Source organism: Empidonax traillii, unplaced genomic scaffold (genome assembly GCF_003031625.1).
Source record: "Empidonax traillii isolate 1590-97213 ecotype Southwest subspecies unplaced genomic scaffold, ASM303162v1 scaffold1269:size140229, whole genome shotgun sequence".
Lineage (NCBI taxonomy): Eukaryota > Metazoa > Chordata > Aves > Passeriformes > Tyrannidae > Empidonax > Empidonax traillii.
In genome coordinates, this window is record NW_020956462.1 from 116,809 (window position 1) to 133,997 (window position 17,189).

Below are 17,189 nucleotides of genomic sequence, written 5' to 3' on the forward strand. Positions count from 1 at the left end.
TCAGTTTTCTCACAGTATTGACTCATTTTGAGAATAATTTTAAGATAACAAATCTCTCTGTTCTTAGCTATTGGGTGGACTTACAGAAATAGCATTCTTTCTAACTTCACTGAGAAATCCTTTCTGTTTTCAGTAAGTCCCATTTCTTATCTGAGCTGCAGTGTTCAGTAAGTTTTGGATTAGTTTCTTCACTGTCCTTCACTGAGCCTTGACCCTGCATACAGCTGTTTACAACATTGCCTTCCTGTAGTGTCCATCACTGTTTTCCTGGCTGCTCTCCCAGAGGTCTCAGTGCACTTGCTGTTGCTCCTCCAAATCTTCATCTCTGTGGCAGTCACATGCCTAACTAAGAGGCTCTGCTCCAGTTGCTGTGGGTCTTCTGAGGTCATTTCTCCAGAATCTTCTTAGACCTGGGTTTTAAGCTCCCCAGCCATTCCTTATCTAGAGGGGAAGTGTGTTTCTTGTGGCTATTCCTACATTTTAACTTTAGGGAAGGGTGGGAAAGAGAGAAAAAAAAAAAGACTGATTAATTCAGACTTCTGATTCTGCCTGTCAGTCAGCCCAACTAATTCCCCATTCATCCTCCTTAAAGTGCTTAGGGTTGCTCCAGTTTTGGGAGAAAGCACTGGGATTCATTACAATGTGTTATAGTCTATAGTGCTAAAGTAAGGGAATTTTAAATACGTATATAATAAAGTATCCATATCATTATTTAGCAATGGATTGGCATGGTGAATAAGTAATAATCAATAAAGGAAAGTAATAAATAGTTCAACAGAGTCCTGTCAATCAATATGATTAGTTATAGTGACATGTATTGTGAGTACTCCCCAAGTGTGGGTTGAAGTATAATGGTCTTTTCAGATTTCTGGAAATGTCATCCTGTATTTTTTCTAAATGGTTCTACAAACCTGCTCAAGAAAGCTTTCAGGATGAAAAAAATTATTTTGCTTTTACAAGATATTATTCGAAGACTTTCAGATCATTATAGCATTGATTTTTCTGTCAAAATATGTAAAATACTGTTCCTCAGTGAAGCATGGTGCATCTAACCTGCAAGAAAGGATGATCTGTCAGGAGTATACCATGGCACTGCTGTGTCAAAAGCACACAGGGAACATAGCTGGGAGATCTCAGTTACAGAAGTTAGCAATTTGGTTAATAGTTGGTCCATATTTATTAGGGAAACGTCCACTTATGACTGGTTGTTTCTTTCTAAGAATTTTAAGTATAAATTATGAACATTTTGGACTAAATAGGAAACATCATTACTAACTCACAGGATTGAAAGTATAATTAAAATGTAGCCAGATGTTGATAATAGTAAGTGTTTTCTTTTTATTGGATTTAATTAGTTTTGTGGAGCTGAGGTGGTGGTGTTTTCTTAATTACAAAGTGCTTTTATGACAGAAGATTCTAAGATGTGATTTTTTATTCCAGAATATATGAAAGACACATATTTTACAAGCAGAAACACTTGCTACACTGAAAGATTTGGCTTGTATTTTGCAATCCAAATACCCTAAGAGGCAAAGGATAGGAAGGTTGAATACCTTTGATGTCAACTTGTAAGGGAGGTACACACTGTATTCCTCTGCAATTAAGTTCTGGGCAAGCTAGATAACACATTGTCAAATCAACCAAGGTCAAAAAATCTTTTTCACATGAATACATCTTGATGTTAGGCCGATTTCCAGGAATTTAGGTATTCATGATGACAGGTTAAATGTGTTCCTTGTCAGTGAATAAAACAGATTACTGGTAACAGAACTCTTACTTGACACATTCCAGGATAGCAAGCAGATTTATTGTTTGGTTTGTCTAGTCTTCCTTGCATATATTTCAGTTTCCATTATTCATTGGTCTTTACCATTACCTTTTGCCAACACATCATTCACTCTTTACTATGTTGGCTACTGTCCACCCTCCCACCTATCTTTCTTGCGTTCACTGTGCATTCTTTCAAAACACTTTGGAAAGCTCTCTGTGCAAGACTACAGCAAAGAACTGTTACATGGTGATAATCTATAGGACACAAAACTAGTGGAGAAATGACAAATTTTGCATATTATTGCAGAGATCTGTAATGAACCAGCACAAAAGGGAGAGAATTAAACAAAATTTGACCTATACTGGACTGAAGAGATGGTACTGTATTTGTGCTTGGGGAAAATATGGCTGAGTCATTTTCTGAATAACTATCATTCCTTGTAGGAGATGCGACCATTCTTTGCAATAAAGCTGTGGTTCCTCTTTTATATTATTCATTTTGATTTGTTCTTTAACATATCTTTATATTTAATCCTTCCACATCTCCCAAATTTAATACAATTTGCAATCCAATTACACAAAATGCATAAACGTTCATTAGGGTGTACTTTTGTTAAATTCAGTTTGTCACCTAATGAAAATAAATGAATAAACAAAATAGTATCAATAAGATTACTGTGTTGCTTAAAGGCCAGTAAGGTTCCCCAAAGAAAGGGGAAAAAAACTAAGGCAGATAATTGCATTTATCTAAAACAGAATACCAACTAGCATGAAATCTTCACCTCACTGGGGTCTATACTGAAACTAGTTGATGGGAACAGAGCTGACATTTACACCATGAGTAAATCTTGTAAGTAAGAAGGCACCATATTTACATGTTCGTAGTACTTGGAAATCACCCTCATCTCACTGTCTGCCTTGGTATCCACTTTCATGTAATGTGACCACAGCATCTATATGAAAGAAAGGGCTTTATCTCACCTTGTGCTAATGTTGTGAAAGTCTAGTCTAACCTCTCATCTGGAACCCTTGCTTACTACTGAAGGCAGTGGCGGCTCATCCTGTCTCACACAAGGGTCTGGTATGCTCGGAATAAGTTGCTTTCTTGAGTTGACTTTCTCTCTTGCTCCGCTTTCACAGTAAAGTCTAAATGATGAGCATATTCTGCATACCTTACAAATGGGTAGGGAGATACATTTCACACAAAACCCAAAGGTGCACATTATTAGCAAGATACAGAGTGCATTGAACTCATTCTACGAACAACTGTCTATACTAATTTTCTCTCCAAAAGCAGCATAGTAATTGTATTTGACTTGCACATAGGTCACCCAGTAATCGCACTGTAATTCCTACCTTTCAGTTGCAATATGATTCTTGTGGAAATCCAGGTGATACCTTAGACTAGAGAGTCTTTTTCTCCCGAAGAAATGCAGAATCTCAGTTGCCCCATATGCTACTGTCTGTTGTCTTCAGCAACAACTGTTGTTGCCACTGCCTCTTGTTGATACTGATATTCGTGTCACTGTGCCACCATCAATAGCAGAAATAGGAGAATAAGAGCTGTCAGCAGCTCTTTAAAGTAGATTCAGCAGTAAATGGGCCAGGAGTTCCACACGAGATCAAAGTTTTGCTACCGATACTAATACTGTGAGGTGTCAAATGTCAGTGGCACACATTGCTGTTTCCTCTGATACTGAGAAATGCAACCCAAAATTTCCCATCTTATATATAATATGAAATAGCAAAGTATGTCCATTACCAAATTTGCTAGGTTATACGGTACACAACACCAAAGAATTTTGCCTTCGGTCACTGAAATGGAAAGAAGATTTGGCAGTTCTTTATGTGAATATGTAACCTGGTACAACAAACATCATAGAATTGTATTTAGTTTGGGCCTTTCAAAGACATCTCATCTAGCCAGCTGCTCAAAGCAAAGATTTCTTCAAAGACTGTTCAGGAGCCTGTCCACCTAGAATAAGTATGAATTTTTAGAAGTGATGCTGATCAAACCAGAGCAATATACCTAGCACTGCAGTAGATTCTCATTTGCTAAATCTAGATTGGTGTGCTTTGACCCCTGCCTGGAACCATTCTTATGTTTGGTAACACACTATAAACCTCCACTGGTCTCTTAATTCCACATTACATTCAAATTTACTCTCTGTCGTATGTTTTGCCTGTCTTTGTTCCCATTGTTACCTCAAAACCAGCTTTGCCCAATTGCATTTCTCTTCATGGTCTGTGAGTTGTTTACTTAGGGTCCTTCAGTCCTCCCATGCCTGTACTATCAAGACTTCTGCTGTCATCCCATGCCTATATATCTAGATGCTGCTTATATTCTGTGTCTAATATTTTTAACCTAACACAACTTGTAATCTGTTACAAGCGGTGTCAACCTAATATTTATTGGACTACAAGGCGGCAAGTCCCTTCTTGACCATGACTGTCTGATATTTTGAAAAGTTTTATAATCAAATCATTGATACAGTTGTATTTTCTTTTTCTGTGCAGGTTCTTAGAGTAGTTCGCCTTATAAAGATTTCTCCTGCTTTGGAGGATTTTGTGTACAAGATATTTGGACCAGGAAAAAAACTTGGAAGTTTGGTAGTATTTACTGCCAGCCTGTTAATTGTAATGTCAGCTATCAGTTTACAGATGTTTTGCTTTGTGGAAGAACTGGACAGATTTACAACCTTTCCACGGGCAAGTATAAAAAGCATTACTGGTTTTACATTAATTTTCCATTAATTACTCAAAATGATTGCTCATTACTTGTTACTATTTTCTTATCATTAATATTTTCTTACCATTGATGATGAACTTGACAGTGTTGGGTTAGTGATAGGACTCAATGATTTCAAAGGTTCTTTCTATCCTGAATGATTCTGTGATTCTGTTGTGGTTTAGCCTGGCCTGGAGCTAAACATCATACAGCCACTTGTTCAATCCTCTTCCTGCAGTGGGATGAGGGAGAGAATTGGGAAAAAGAAAAAGCAAAATTCATGGGCTAAGATAAAGAAATTTTAGTAAGACAGAAACAGAAAGGAAAACAATAATGATAAAAAAATTAGAATATACAAAATAAGTGGTGCACATTGCCATCACTCATTATCCGTGGACCAATGCCCAGCCAGTTTCCGATCTGCAGCCACCAGCCAGCTTTCCCTGTGGTTTATAAGCTGACCATGATACCATATAGTATGGGGTATCTCTGTGGTCACTTGGGGCCAGCTGTTGTGTCTGTGTCTGCTCCCAACACCTCATGCAGCCACAGCCTGCTTACTGGTGGGGTGAGGTGAGAGGTAGAAAAGGCCTTGACTCTGAGCAAGCACTGCTCATCAGTAACTAAAACATTGGAGTGTTATCAACATTATTCTCATTCTAACCCCAAATACAGCACTGTACCAGCTACTAGGAAAAAAATTAACTCTACTCCAGCCAAAACAAAGTCAGATTCTATATTTGTTACTATGTTAATGGTCTTCCTTTCCTTCTGAGAACCATGAAGCAGTTTATCCCCATATGTATAGATAAAAGAATTGTATTTTTTGGATATAACAGTCTTTCTGTAGTCCTTCTGTAGTGAAGTCTGTCTGTCTTTGAGAGAGGTGTTCTATTTCTGCTGTCAAGGGAATATAGAGAAATTTTACCTATGCACTGTGATGATGACACGCCAGCATATGGCTTAACACTACTCTAGTATGTTACAGAAAGAAGATTCATGCCCACAAGTGTGAATATTAGCCACAAAATTTATATAAAATGTGTCTACACATGATTTATATCTTCATGTTGTTCTTGATTTGTACAGGAACGCTTGTTTTACACAGGGTTATAAAATCTGTCTACATTGACAAAATAAGTGTTTGCTTTTTGGGTATAAATAATGGATATTTATGAGCATTACGTTAATTCAGAACAGAACACTGAAAATCAGTGGAAATTGGAGCTAATGTATTTATTGAAGCACACTGTTCTGAATGAAAATACTGCCATTTCTTTAATAGTGGATTAGGCTGAGTGTACATGGATTGATTCCAGTGACAATTTATTTGTTTCTGTCATTCCAGCTTGGTTATCCAATGTATCTATTTTAGTAAAAGTGCATTGTTTGGAACAATTAAATAACAATGAATAAGGCAGCCTCAAGGGTCATGCATTTAGCAAACAAAATGGCTAAGCAGCAATTTGTAATTATCAACCTGAACTTGATGTATGGGAAGCTGGCCATCAAATGTGAGACAAAAAATGCCTACCCACAGGGAATAATGTAACACCATGCTTCCTATTTTGGAAAATGTGCTTAGAAAAGCATTCAGTAGAATTCAGTATAATTAATTGTTTAAATGCAGAAGAAAGGGGAAAAAAAACCCAGAAAATAAACCTCCTTAAGCTTTTCTAACACATGAGCGACTCCCATGTGTAACTTCTGAAAAAAATGTCCAACTTCAGGATTCAAATCACCAAGAAATTTTGTTTTAGAATTATTTTATTATTTATGCAAAATGAAAATAGAAGTCCTTGAAGAGTTGTTGTAGTATGATTAAAATAAGACAGATTCACAATCACCTGCAGATTTTAACTAGATAAACTGATATGAGAGTAAAGATCCACTTGCAATGAAAAATTTCCAATATATATCAACACATTAATAAAGTTTTGGATTATTTTAAGCATTTTAATCTGCTGCCATTTAAACTTCAATAAGAGCTTCTAGCATACTGAATTTTAACAGATATATGAATATCCTAAATATATGTTTGAAGACTGAGAAAATATTCTCTCCAGCAAATTATACATTTTTTTACAAACAGTAATATGTTTACTTGCTTTCTATTTTCTGACTTAAGTGTTTGAAAAACAGAAGACCTGTTGCCAACAATAAAGGAGTGTTCCAGCAATACTGAATTGAAAAGTTTTTAACATTTTCTCATATGAAAGCCAGAAGCAAGAGTTTCGCCTTATTCTTTATTTATTTTCTATTTTTTATACATATTCACCTTGATATGATTTTTTCAGAAGTGTATAATTTACAGTATGTGGCTTCTATTTGCAGTTTTATACTGAAACATCTCTTAAGAGACTAAAAGTCAATGACAATTTTGAACTCAAAATTTGTGATTGATTCTGTGAATAGTGATGTCCCTCCAAAGGAGTGTGACTTCCTAGAAAAGGCTGAGGAGTTCTCACATTTTCTGCCATGAATAAAGACCACTGCATCAGTTTGCAATAAGACAATTATAATAATTTTCAAAACATGACTGAAGACATAGTGTATAATGTAGGAGATGATATGAGGTCTGCAATACCAGAATTTGCTAAGAAAAATTTTTAGGAGCTTACCCTCAGAGAAGAGCAAACCTAAAATGGCCAGGATTGTTGCTGTGGGGTTTTTTTGGTTACAAATACAGAGATGACAAGCATGATAACAAAAATGGTGACACTAGAGGCTAAATTTTGAGTTTGTACAGTAAAGTGCTTTCTACACAGAAACAGACAAAACCTAAAATCATTTTGAAACTCTAAGTGCTTTATAAAAAGGCACAGTATGGGTTTTGGAACAAGTAGACCTCCTCCTTTTGCTAATGCCTCTAAATTGCATGTTTTCACATGGTTTCCTGATGACAGTCAATAGGCATAAGCTCAGTGTTGCCATGGCTACTAATTTCACCCTTCTTTTGGCCATTACTTCTTTTGGCCCAATGGACTGGCTTTCTCTCTAATACCAAGTACAAAAATATAGATGTTTGCTATAATGTTTTTAACCCATCTGCTGTCTCTCATTTTTGCATGTCTTCTTGGGCAGCACATATTGAGCCATGAGAAAGTACAGGGATGGCTGGGCTCCTGAAGAAGGAATTAGAGGAGAAAACTGTTCAAAGGCACAGGTATAAGAAGGCCACTAAGAAAATTCACTGTATTGAGAACAAAACACATTTTCAGTGTCTCTGACTTCCATATCCTGGTATCTCTCGAAGTCTCAGGTATCTGTATCTCAGGTTACAAAGCTGGGAATGCTGCGCTTCTTTAAATGGCTCATTACAAGGTGAAAGCCAGGCCCAACTGATCTCAGCAGCAAAAATCCTCCATTCTTCAGAAAACCAGATCTCTGCTGCCAGCCTTAAGCTTGAAGAAAATTCAAGATATAAAATATTAGCGCAACGTAAGCAACATACATTAAAAAAGTTAAACAATGTAGTCTTAATTCTCTGATGCAGTTAAAATCTCAGTATGACTGCCACATTTTTACAAGACAGCTACTCCTCTCGGTGCATTACTGCGCATTCATGATGTGTTAGAAGAAAAACATAAGTTTATGGTTGTAGAACAGATTGCAAGGAAGTTATATCAATATCCTAAATCCCTTTAACTTAATTTGCAGAAGTAATCCCACTGATTATAGAACTACTTCCATGAATTTGGCCATTGGGATTTGTCCCCTACGAGCTCCAGTTACAAGACAAGTACATTATAACTGTTAAGTAGTAATTTGTGTGGCACTACCCCTGTAATAGTTGGACAAGATATCAGAACTGGCACTTTGGCTTGTATATTCTACCAAACCTTTGCCAACCTTCTACTATAAATAAAAAGGTAGTTTGACTTCCATCATCAAAACAGCTCATTAAGTAATAGGGCATAAATACTCAAAGAAATTGACAGTCTTTTCTATAACACAAATTAATTCAGAAAATCACCATTTGCATAAATCTCTAAGTCTTGTCTTCACAGATGTTGATTCTGTCAGCTAGTTGCATTCCAAATTAATTTTAAAATAAACAGTGGGAAGTCTATCTTTCAGCTAAAAATAACTTCCTCCAAAGGAGATTGCTAGGTGCAAAGCACATACTCATTGTGAACTTATTTACTTAATGTTTTTTCATATACTGGACTTTAATGGTATAATAAAATACTTAAAGTATATTAAAAGGTCATTTTATATAACTGTGCTTAATGTACAACTGATTTAAATGGAAGATTAGATTTTTATGATGTTCAAAGAATGTCTTTTGCACATTAATCTAGTACTTATATTAATGAGAGGTCACAGTATTGGAGGTATCTTTGCACCTTGAAGAATGAAGTAAAATACATATTTTTAAAAAGCAGTAAACTATGGAAATTTAGTGTGACTCAGAAGAAAGGATACTGCACTGGTTCAGTTACCCAGTCCCTCAGGTGTTTTTAAAACCAGCAGTGGGGTATGTTACTTAATGCAGTGCCCACCTTATATTTTGGCAAAGAGTGCCACACCAGTCAGATGCGACTGCCACCGGCTCCAGAGATGCAGGGAAATGACAACTGCCTGGTTTAGCTTCACCTCCCTGTTATGAAGGGAACCTGAGTCTTGGAAAGCAGTGTTGAGCTCTGATGGGGCTGATGTCTTCTTCATCCTCAAGCACCACTGGCAGCAGTAAAAGAGGCTGAATTTTCTGCTTGCTTCATCCATGCTCAGCTGGCTATACAAGGTTTCTCCTAGATAAAGATGACAAATGCCTCCTTCTCTGCATGTTTTCCATGGGGAGAAAATGAATTGTTGTAAGAAAATGAATCAGTAATAAGCGTTTGTAATTTTGTGCAGTCCATTTTGCAGAGTCCATGTGCATGGCTGCAAGGGGGCACTAATTTGAAGGGAGGGTCTTGGATTCAGGTTGGCAGGATGCTAGTTAAGGCCATAGTTAAGCAACATAAAGTAGAGGGCACTGTGCAAATTCCTACCGTCATGTTTGGTTTCTCCTAATAAATGATATACCAAAAACTTTGGCCACTGTAAAGAATCTGCAAAAAAGTAGTTGCAAGCAGTTTTCTCTGCTGCTTCTAGTTCATGATAGCCTTTGTTCTCTGTGGGATCTGTGCGTTCGAAAGAAAGGTTGGGACTTTAATTTCTACATCAGCAAAATCTTGACCAAATGTAAAGTCTGATGTTTAACTTCTCTCCCAATATGTGTGATTGCTTACTTGGATGCCTTAATCTGCTCCATGTACATCTTAGCTTCACTTTTTGTGAACTTTTTGGACGTGTAGGCTTAAGCATCTCTGAAAATTTGGTTAGTGTGAGTTAATTCTGAACAGTAACTGTAAAAATAGCTCAAAAACTCTTTGGCCTTAACCTAGCAATGTGTTTATGCTTCTATCTGCTTCAGAATGCCACAGAACATATCAGCAATAAAAAACCAAGTTGGTCTCCAGTGAGGGGCTTTTTTTGTGAGAGTCAGCAGGCAAATTTTTTACAAAACCCTCAGTATCTAAATGTTTGGGACCCCTCAAACAGAGTTAAAATTCACAGCTCTTCCTCTGAACATGATCTAGAAGCAACATGATCCAATATTTGTACTTTAAAATATGTATTAATTAGACAGAGGAGAAAAAGCTTCAGTCCTAGGATCTTTATCCATGGTCAGTGAAAGAATGGACAGACAGTGAGTATCAGTGGCCTTCTGATACTGCTTAGTTGTTAACTTTCTTTCTGCTTCCAGCATTCCCTCTCTGAGGCAATCCCTGTTCATGGGCCATTCACTTAGGAGCTGGACTCGATAATCCTTGTGGGTCCCTTCCAACTCAGAATATTCTGTGATTCTGTGAAATTTTTCTCTCCAGCTGGGCACTCCAAAACTCCTTTTATGCAGTGACTGCGTAACAAGATGCACTGGATTAGACCGTCCCTGCCTTACACAACCCTGTTACAACACCCCAGCAAGCCTTCTACTTGCAGGCCATCATTTCAAATTTTAAGCAAAAAGCATACACCCTTGATTTCGTGATGCAGAAACAGAATGTAGTGAGTCATGCCACATCCTTCTTCTTATTTCAGATAGTTGGAAGCAGCTCCTTGTCACCAAATATCAGTGATGTGTTACACCCATAGGGACCTTATATAGACCGCAACCAAGTGCTGTATGTATGCACATGGGCAGTTTTCTCTAGAGTAAATTAGCCTTCACTGCAGTGAGAAATCATATTTAGGAGTGGTTTCCTTAAGGGTATGGGTGTAACTTTAAGAGTCGTGTTTGCATTGGAAGAAACTGCTTAGAGAAGTCATTGTTTTGTTTGAAAAACTCTGCAAACTTGATAAGGAGCCCAAGCAAAGTAGTTGTCTGTGGTTTATAATAGGAATATAAACCTGAAGTCTCCAACTGTTACTTTTGCCAGCAGCTTTAAAAATTAATTAGAACTCTTTTTGTTGTTTCCCAAGCATGTAAGTTTTATATACCTACATGTTTTCAGCTTTTCAAGCATGCATTTTGGCTTAAGGTAAATTGATGTGAATAGCTGTCTGGGTGCTGCTTTCTCACAGGTTTGGCAAGAAGAATGCTGTTCTCTTTGTGCCAGTGCATTAATGTGTTAATCTGCTGTTGCTGGGAGTGTCAGACACACTGAGCACAAATCTAATCTATCTTTATAACTGTGTTAACATCTTGAATTATAGGAATCCTGTTAGCTGTAAGATGCATTGTTAATGTCTTCAGTTCCTAACACTTTTGTGTTATGCATAAATTTCAGTAAGATACCAGCTTTGATTCTATCTGGAAAGGGAGCACTTTTGATGTCAGGCAAAAACAAAAAACTTGTGCAGTAGTTTGGCCTCACTGAGACCTTTAAGACTATCAAGATCCACACTTCATTTTGATATTATAGTCCAGCTTCTGTTTCCTAGGCAGCCTGCAATCCTCAATAGCTGTGTAGGACGTACATGTCAGAGTTACTCATTGCTCACATTGAGTTTGATTCTGGTTGGTGCTGTAGGCTCCATTTAGGGTTCCAAAGGTCTAAGACAGCTGGTTTTTAGACTTACCTACTTTCATATATTCCTATCACCAAATAAAGTTTAAAACATTTCCGTTGTTTCCTCTGACATGTATGTCTGGTCGGAAGGGATTTGAAAGTGTTACAGAAACAGTTCCACAAAGAATGCTGTTTACAAAATGTAGAGGAAGAGCCTAACTGGCTGAATCAAGTGCAAGTATTGAGACCTTACCTTCTGTTGTTTCATCTCAACCGTGGGGTGCCTAAAATGTTTCTGCTATTAAGATTACATAAAAGCGTGGTCACAGTTAATTATAACACTTTGTTATAGGTATATTTATAGAGAGGTAACATGGAAGAAAAAGCATAATCAAAAAATCACAATACAGTATAGTATTCAAAACAACAATATCTGATGCTCTGGATATTTCTCCTCTTTTTGCAGCCTTGATGGAAACCAAAAAGCTCTTTGTATGGGCTAATGGAGCTAGGACTATGTTACAAATTGTAGCTTACAGTTCAAAGGTCAAGCTATTGATTTCTCCTTTAGCTCGTGAATAGCCTTTTGCTTGGCTTTAAAAGTTGAAATACATTTGTTAAGGTTTAAAAAGCAAACCAAAACAGGTGTTCTGCTCTGTTAAATCAACTTTAGTAATGTGTCAATCAAACCATATTAATATAATTTGTTAATATGTTGGCAATTCTCTTTCCTGCAGGCATTCATGTCAATGTTTCAGATTCTCACACAGGAAGGATGGGTGGATGTCATGGATCAGACACTGAATGCTGTTGGACATATGTGGGCACCAGTAGTTGCTATTTATTTTATACTGTATCATCTTTTTGCTACTCTGGTAAGTTTTCACTTTTAAATATGCTGTGCTTTTGAATTATTCTCAGAGCTCTTGTATTACTTACTATTCTCAGCTAGTTAAAACTAATTGTGATGCCCATTTTTAGCATAGAGGACTTCAGGACTGATTCTTTGATGTGCTAGAATTAATTTACCCTTCAGCCTTGTGGCATGAAGTGGTGGGCTTAGTTCTGGTGTGAGGTGTTGTTCTTCTTAGATCCAAATAACACTGCTAGACTAACAATAAAATTGTTATCTGTCTTGTACCTTCACAGCTGTAATGATTGCAGAGTTAAGCAATTGATTTTATTTATCACGTAGAAATAGTCTCCTCAGCTTTCATTGCATTCTCTTTGCAACAGCAATTAAAGTAAGACGTGTAAAGCCTTAGGATATAAACATAACTAGTAATCACTACTTCACTGTTGTCTGATGCAAAATCAATGCACATATATCTATAACATAGAATATCAAGCAATAAATGGATGAGAACTAATACAGCAGTTCCTGCATGTATACAGAAATGGGGATTATATCTTAAAACCCTATTTTTCTGTATGCCTTTAAAATGGGGTTATTACCTTCTTTGTTAGAGAAAATGGGAAGGAAAACATCTCTTTGGTTATCCTATATCAATAAGTGGTCAATACTGTATTTTGAATTCTAGAACAGAGAAGATAACACAGTTGGGGGGGAGGGGGGGGGGCCTAACCATTTTATGCACCCTTAATTCACTCCTACTATTGCTCATTTTATATTTTCCATTCACTATAGGTTTTGATGCACTTACTCTTATTTTCACTTTCTTCCTTCCATTTTCATTCTTTGCTCAATTGTCTACTTACATAAGGTACTAAATGTATTTATACAATCTTCATCAGCTTCTATTTACTTCTTTAACTTTACAGTATGTCCTGTTTCACTTCTAAAGGCTGAATAATTGGACTGTAATTGTGGGTGCAGCAGATTCCTTCATATGGATTGAAAACTTGACCACTTTATAATTGGCAATAAAGCACATTTCATGCTCTTAGAGCTGCTTAGCCAAATTAAAATAGAAGCCAAACAAATGTAGGTATCAGCAGATATATAGGACATGTAATTTGCTCACAAGGGTCAGGAAAAACAACTTTTCATGCTGCAGTGGTCTTTAAAACTCCTTAGGAATTGGGGATAGAAAGCAAAAGAGGAGTGAGTTTTGGCCATTGCTTTAAAAGCAGGTATTAGTAAGAGAATCTTATTGATGTTTTGTGATGCTTTATCAAGAACATTGTCTGATCTGGCATCAGTCTTTACATCTTAGGTGAGCATTAAGCAAGTCCATAAAGCAACATAGTGTCAAGTGGCCTCTGTTCCAAAAAGTCATATCTTAACTGAGAAGTAACTGAGCTATAAGAGCAGTTTTCCTATTGTGCCTTATCTTTCATGTTTTGAAAGAGTCGTCTGGGACTTCTCTGTTTGTTTACTCAAAACACTTATTTTGCTAGAAGCAAAGTCTCAGTACACCATCCTCAGTCCTTTTGCAAGGAATTTGCATTTAAGTACATAGTCCTTGCTTTTCTTCTCATTCACCTATGCAAATTTTACATGAATAAAGAAACTCTGCAAAGACAACTTTTCAGAATTACCTGGGCTTATGAAGTTTTTAGTTTCAGTTCTAAGACCTTCCTCAGACCCTGGAAGAGAAAATCTATGTAGGATAGAGTTGTCTGTAGGCAAAAGAAGTTTAAAGAAAGAAAATAACATGGAACTGGTAAGGGAGCATGACAACAGTTGGGCTGCTACTGAAACCTAAAAGAAGCATTCTAAGAATAAACAGCCATCAGTGAATAACAAGAGTGAAGTCAAATGAAGAAATTACTTTTAACAACTGGAAGAGGGAGGAGGATTAGAACTGAGAAGAGATAATTGCAGGCATTTGGCAAAGCACACTGTAGAGCCTTGGAAAGAAATGAATAGGTTTCACATTAGAAGGAAAAGTTGAAGCTTGGAAAAAAAATCCCACTCTTGGAAACGAGGACTGTTATTAGTTGAGATGGCAGCAGAGGAAGTTAAACAAATAACAAGTTTGCTTTTAACTTTTGTGGTACATTGTCTTCAGTTCTTGTTGAAAAAAAAAGAAAAAAGGGAGCAATAAAGTCTTGTCTTGGTACATATCAGTGCGTGAATCAGCAAGACTGGAAGGGGTGATATCTTTAATGAGTACTGTACTTCTTTTAACTGTGGAACAGCACTTCCTTAACTGATATGCTTTGAGCTGCAAGTTCTGGAGTATCATGAAATATATAACATATCTGAAGGAAAAAACACCATACTGTAAAATCCTGACAGAATTATAGCAAAACTGTTCCTCAGCAATTAGGGATCAGGAGTTTGTGTGTGACTACCCACCCCTAAGGGGAAGGAAGCACCTAAAATTCATAAATGGTTATCTAAAGGAATCACAAAAGTCAGAGGGTCCACAAGCAGTCAGAAAGTTCCACTTTTCATGGGAATTGGTATGTTAGTCCTTGACCTACTATATACGCACATGGCAGTGAGTTTTGGATAAAGGGGAAGGGTAAAAGGGAAGAGAGAAATTAAAGGGGGAGAGATGAATTAATTAAGAAAGAGAGAAAGAAAAAGAGAAAAAGAAAGAGAAAAAGACTCCTGTTTCAAGTGTCAATCCAGCTGGGGGGATGCCAATCCTGGTTTCAGCATTGATCCAGCTGGTAAGTGTCAATCCAGCTGCATTGGTCTGGCTAAGATTCCGACCTTAATTGAAAACTACCTTAACTTTACAAGCTGTTTTAGGATTTTGCTTTATGGGATTTTTTAATTATTATTTCTGGTTAATTTAATTTTCTTTTCATGCGAAGTACATTTTAGTGGGTATATTGTTAAACATATATAAAGCATCGGTCATCAAACCTAGAATTCAACATTTGTAAACTCATATTAATTTTATGGTAAAATAAAAAACAATTTAGTACTTGCAAAATGGCTAGGAGGTAGTAGCTAGAAGATATTACAGATGACAAAGGTAAAAATCCTGTTTATATCTGTAGGGCCATCATTTTTCCATGTCATTTAACAGTACTTAAGAAACATAAAGTAAACTTTAACAAATCATTTACAATTGTTTTGTAGATTCTACTCAGCTTGTTTGTTGCTGTTATTTTGGACAACTTGGAACTCGATGAAGATCTAAAGAAACTTAAACAAGTAAGAACATATTTTTATTGTGCTTGGAGGTCGTTTCAGTAAGGCATTAATTTACTGATGTTTTGTGTGGTCAAATAATATGTGAGGGAAAAAATTAAAATACTGTAAAAGAGATTTAGAAATTGGTTTAAACATTCAGTGAAAGTCAATTCAGATACTAATACAATTCAGTGACAAAATAATTTAAAAATCACAGCTAAGTCATCTTTTTGCTTTTAAACTAATGGAAGCTGTCCCTGGCCTTACTTTATTAGCACAGCACAGCTCCACTGCAGGGGATAATACTGACAAGGCTCCAGAGACAGGAAGGGGTAGAGCAGTAGGGTCAGTGTGTTAGGAGAGGGCTAAAGAGGTTTGGCAAAGTTAACTTGCTTGGTTAGTTCTCCACATTTGGGGCCCAAAAAGTCATTATCTCATGCTTGAAACCCCAAATGTCAATCACATAAAACGAATTTAACTAGAGAGTTCACATTGGCCTTTCTCACCTTGTGGACAAATGACCAAAGGCGAAGGTATCTGTAGCTTTTATGTAAATCTCTAGATGTGCTTTAATTTGCACAGAGAGGAGCAAAGCCATCAATGTTTCATGGACAAAATAGCATAGCTGACACGTGGGAGGGAACCTCTTTTGTAATATGTGGCTTACAGCCTTCTTTCACCCATCGTTTGCTGGTTTTGTTCATTTTAAATGTGCCCCAGCAATTGTTGAAGAATTATGCTTTTCAGTTCTTGAATATTAATCATCCAGACAGTTGAGATATTTTTCATTGAATTCTTACATGAGAATATTACATACTTACTTTAAATTCATCTTTGTAGAATTCAGTACAGAAATCAATATGGTTTTTGTGGTTGGAGGAATAAATTTCAGTATGTACTGCAAACTTCAAATAAGTTAAAAGACCAAGTATTTTCTGCCACAAAGAAATACAAATACTCTATTTAGGTTAATCAGCTCATATAAGTGACAGATCTTACAGATGATTTTGGGATGGCCAGACAGTCTTGAGTATGCAAACCAAGTAGGCCGAATCAAGCACATTTACTTTTCTCTTTACCAGTCTCAAGAGGTAAAATGACCTGAAACAAAAATGGCTCAGATGTATGGCAAGCAATGCTGTATCATCCTGATACCCTTACAGGAAATTTTTCAAATCTTTGCATGAGTTAAGAGCGCAAATCAACTTTCCGAAGTGAACGGCTTGTGATATAAAATCCAGTGGTTTTTTCCATGAAACATAGCATCTCTGATTCATAAAACACTTTAATAGTCTACATCTTTGCATGACTGTGCTTTAGCAGCTTACTCTGGAACTGGTGAACAAAAAGCAATGATGAGAGGCCACCACTTGCAATACTTGCCAATGTGTCAGTCTGAAATCTTGTTAGGTAGGAACTCTGTCTCTCTAACAGCGAAAGAGCACACCCCAGTAAAAGACATAAATATAATTTTTGAATAAGTCTCTCAACTTCCTAGACTACAGCAGCATAACAACATGAGTATGGTGCTGGGCCAGAATAAAACCCGTTCCTTAGTCACCAGACCTTTCAGCTGCCATGTCACTGTTTCTGTGACCCAAGTGGTCATTTAACCAGAGCACAGCGCTCTGCT

General features: G+C 36.8%; 1 protein-coding gene across 1 annotated transcript in view; it reads left to right on the top strand.

Annotated features, from left to right (window-relative positions):
- Positions 1–15,577, top strand: part of LOC114069473 (sodium leak channel non-selective protein-like) — a gene marked incomplete at its 3' end in the record, with an annotated part of 131,543 nt that extends 115,966 nt beyond the window's left edge. The window contains exons 12-14 of the mRNA XM_027906283.1: positions 4,288–4,479; positions 12,237–12,374; positions 15,503–15,577. Of these exons, the coding sequence (XP_027762084.1) occupies positions 4,288–4,479; positions 12,237–12,374; positions 15,503–15,577 (405 nt within the window). The remainder of the gene's footprint in view (positions 1–4,287; positions 4,480–12,236; positions 12,375–15,502) is intronic.
- Between the last annotated feature and the right edge of the window lie 1,612 nt (positions 15,578–17,189).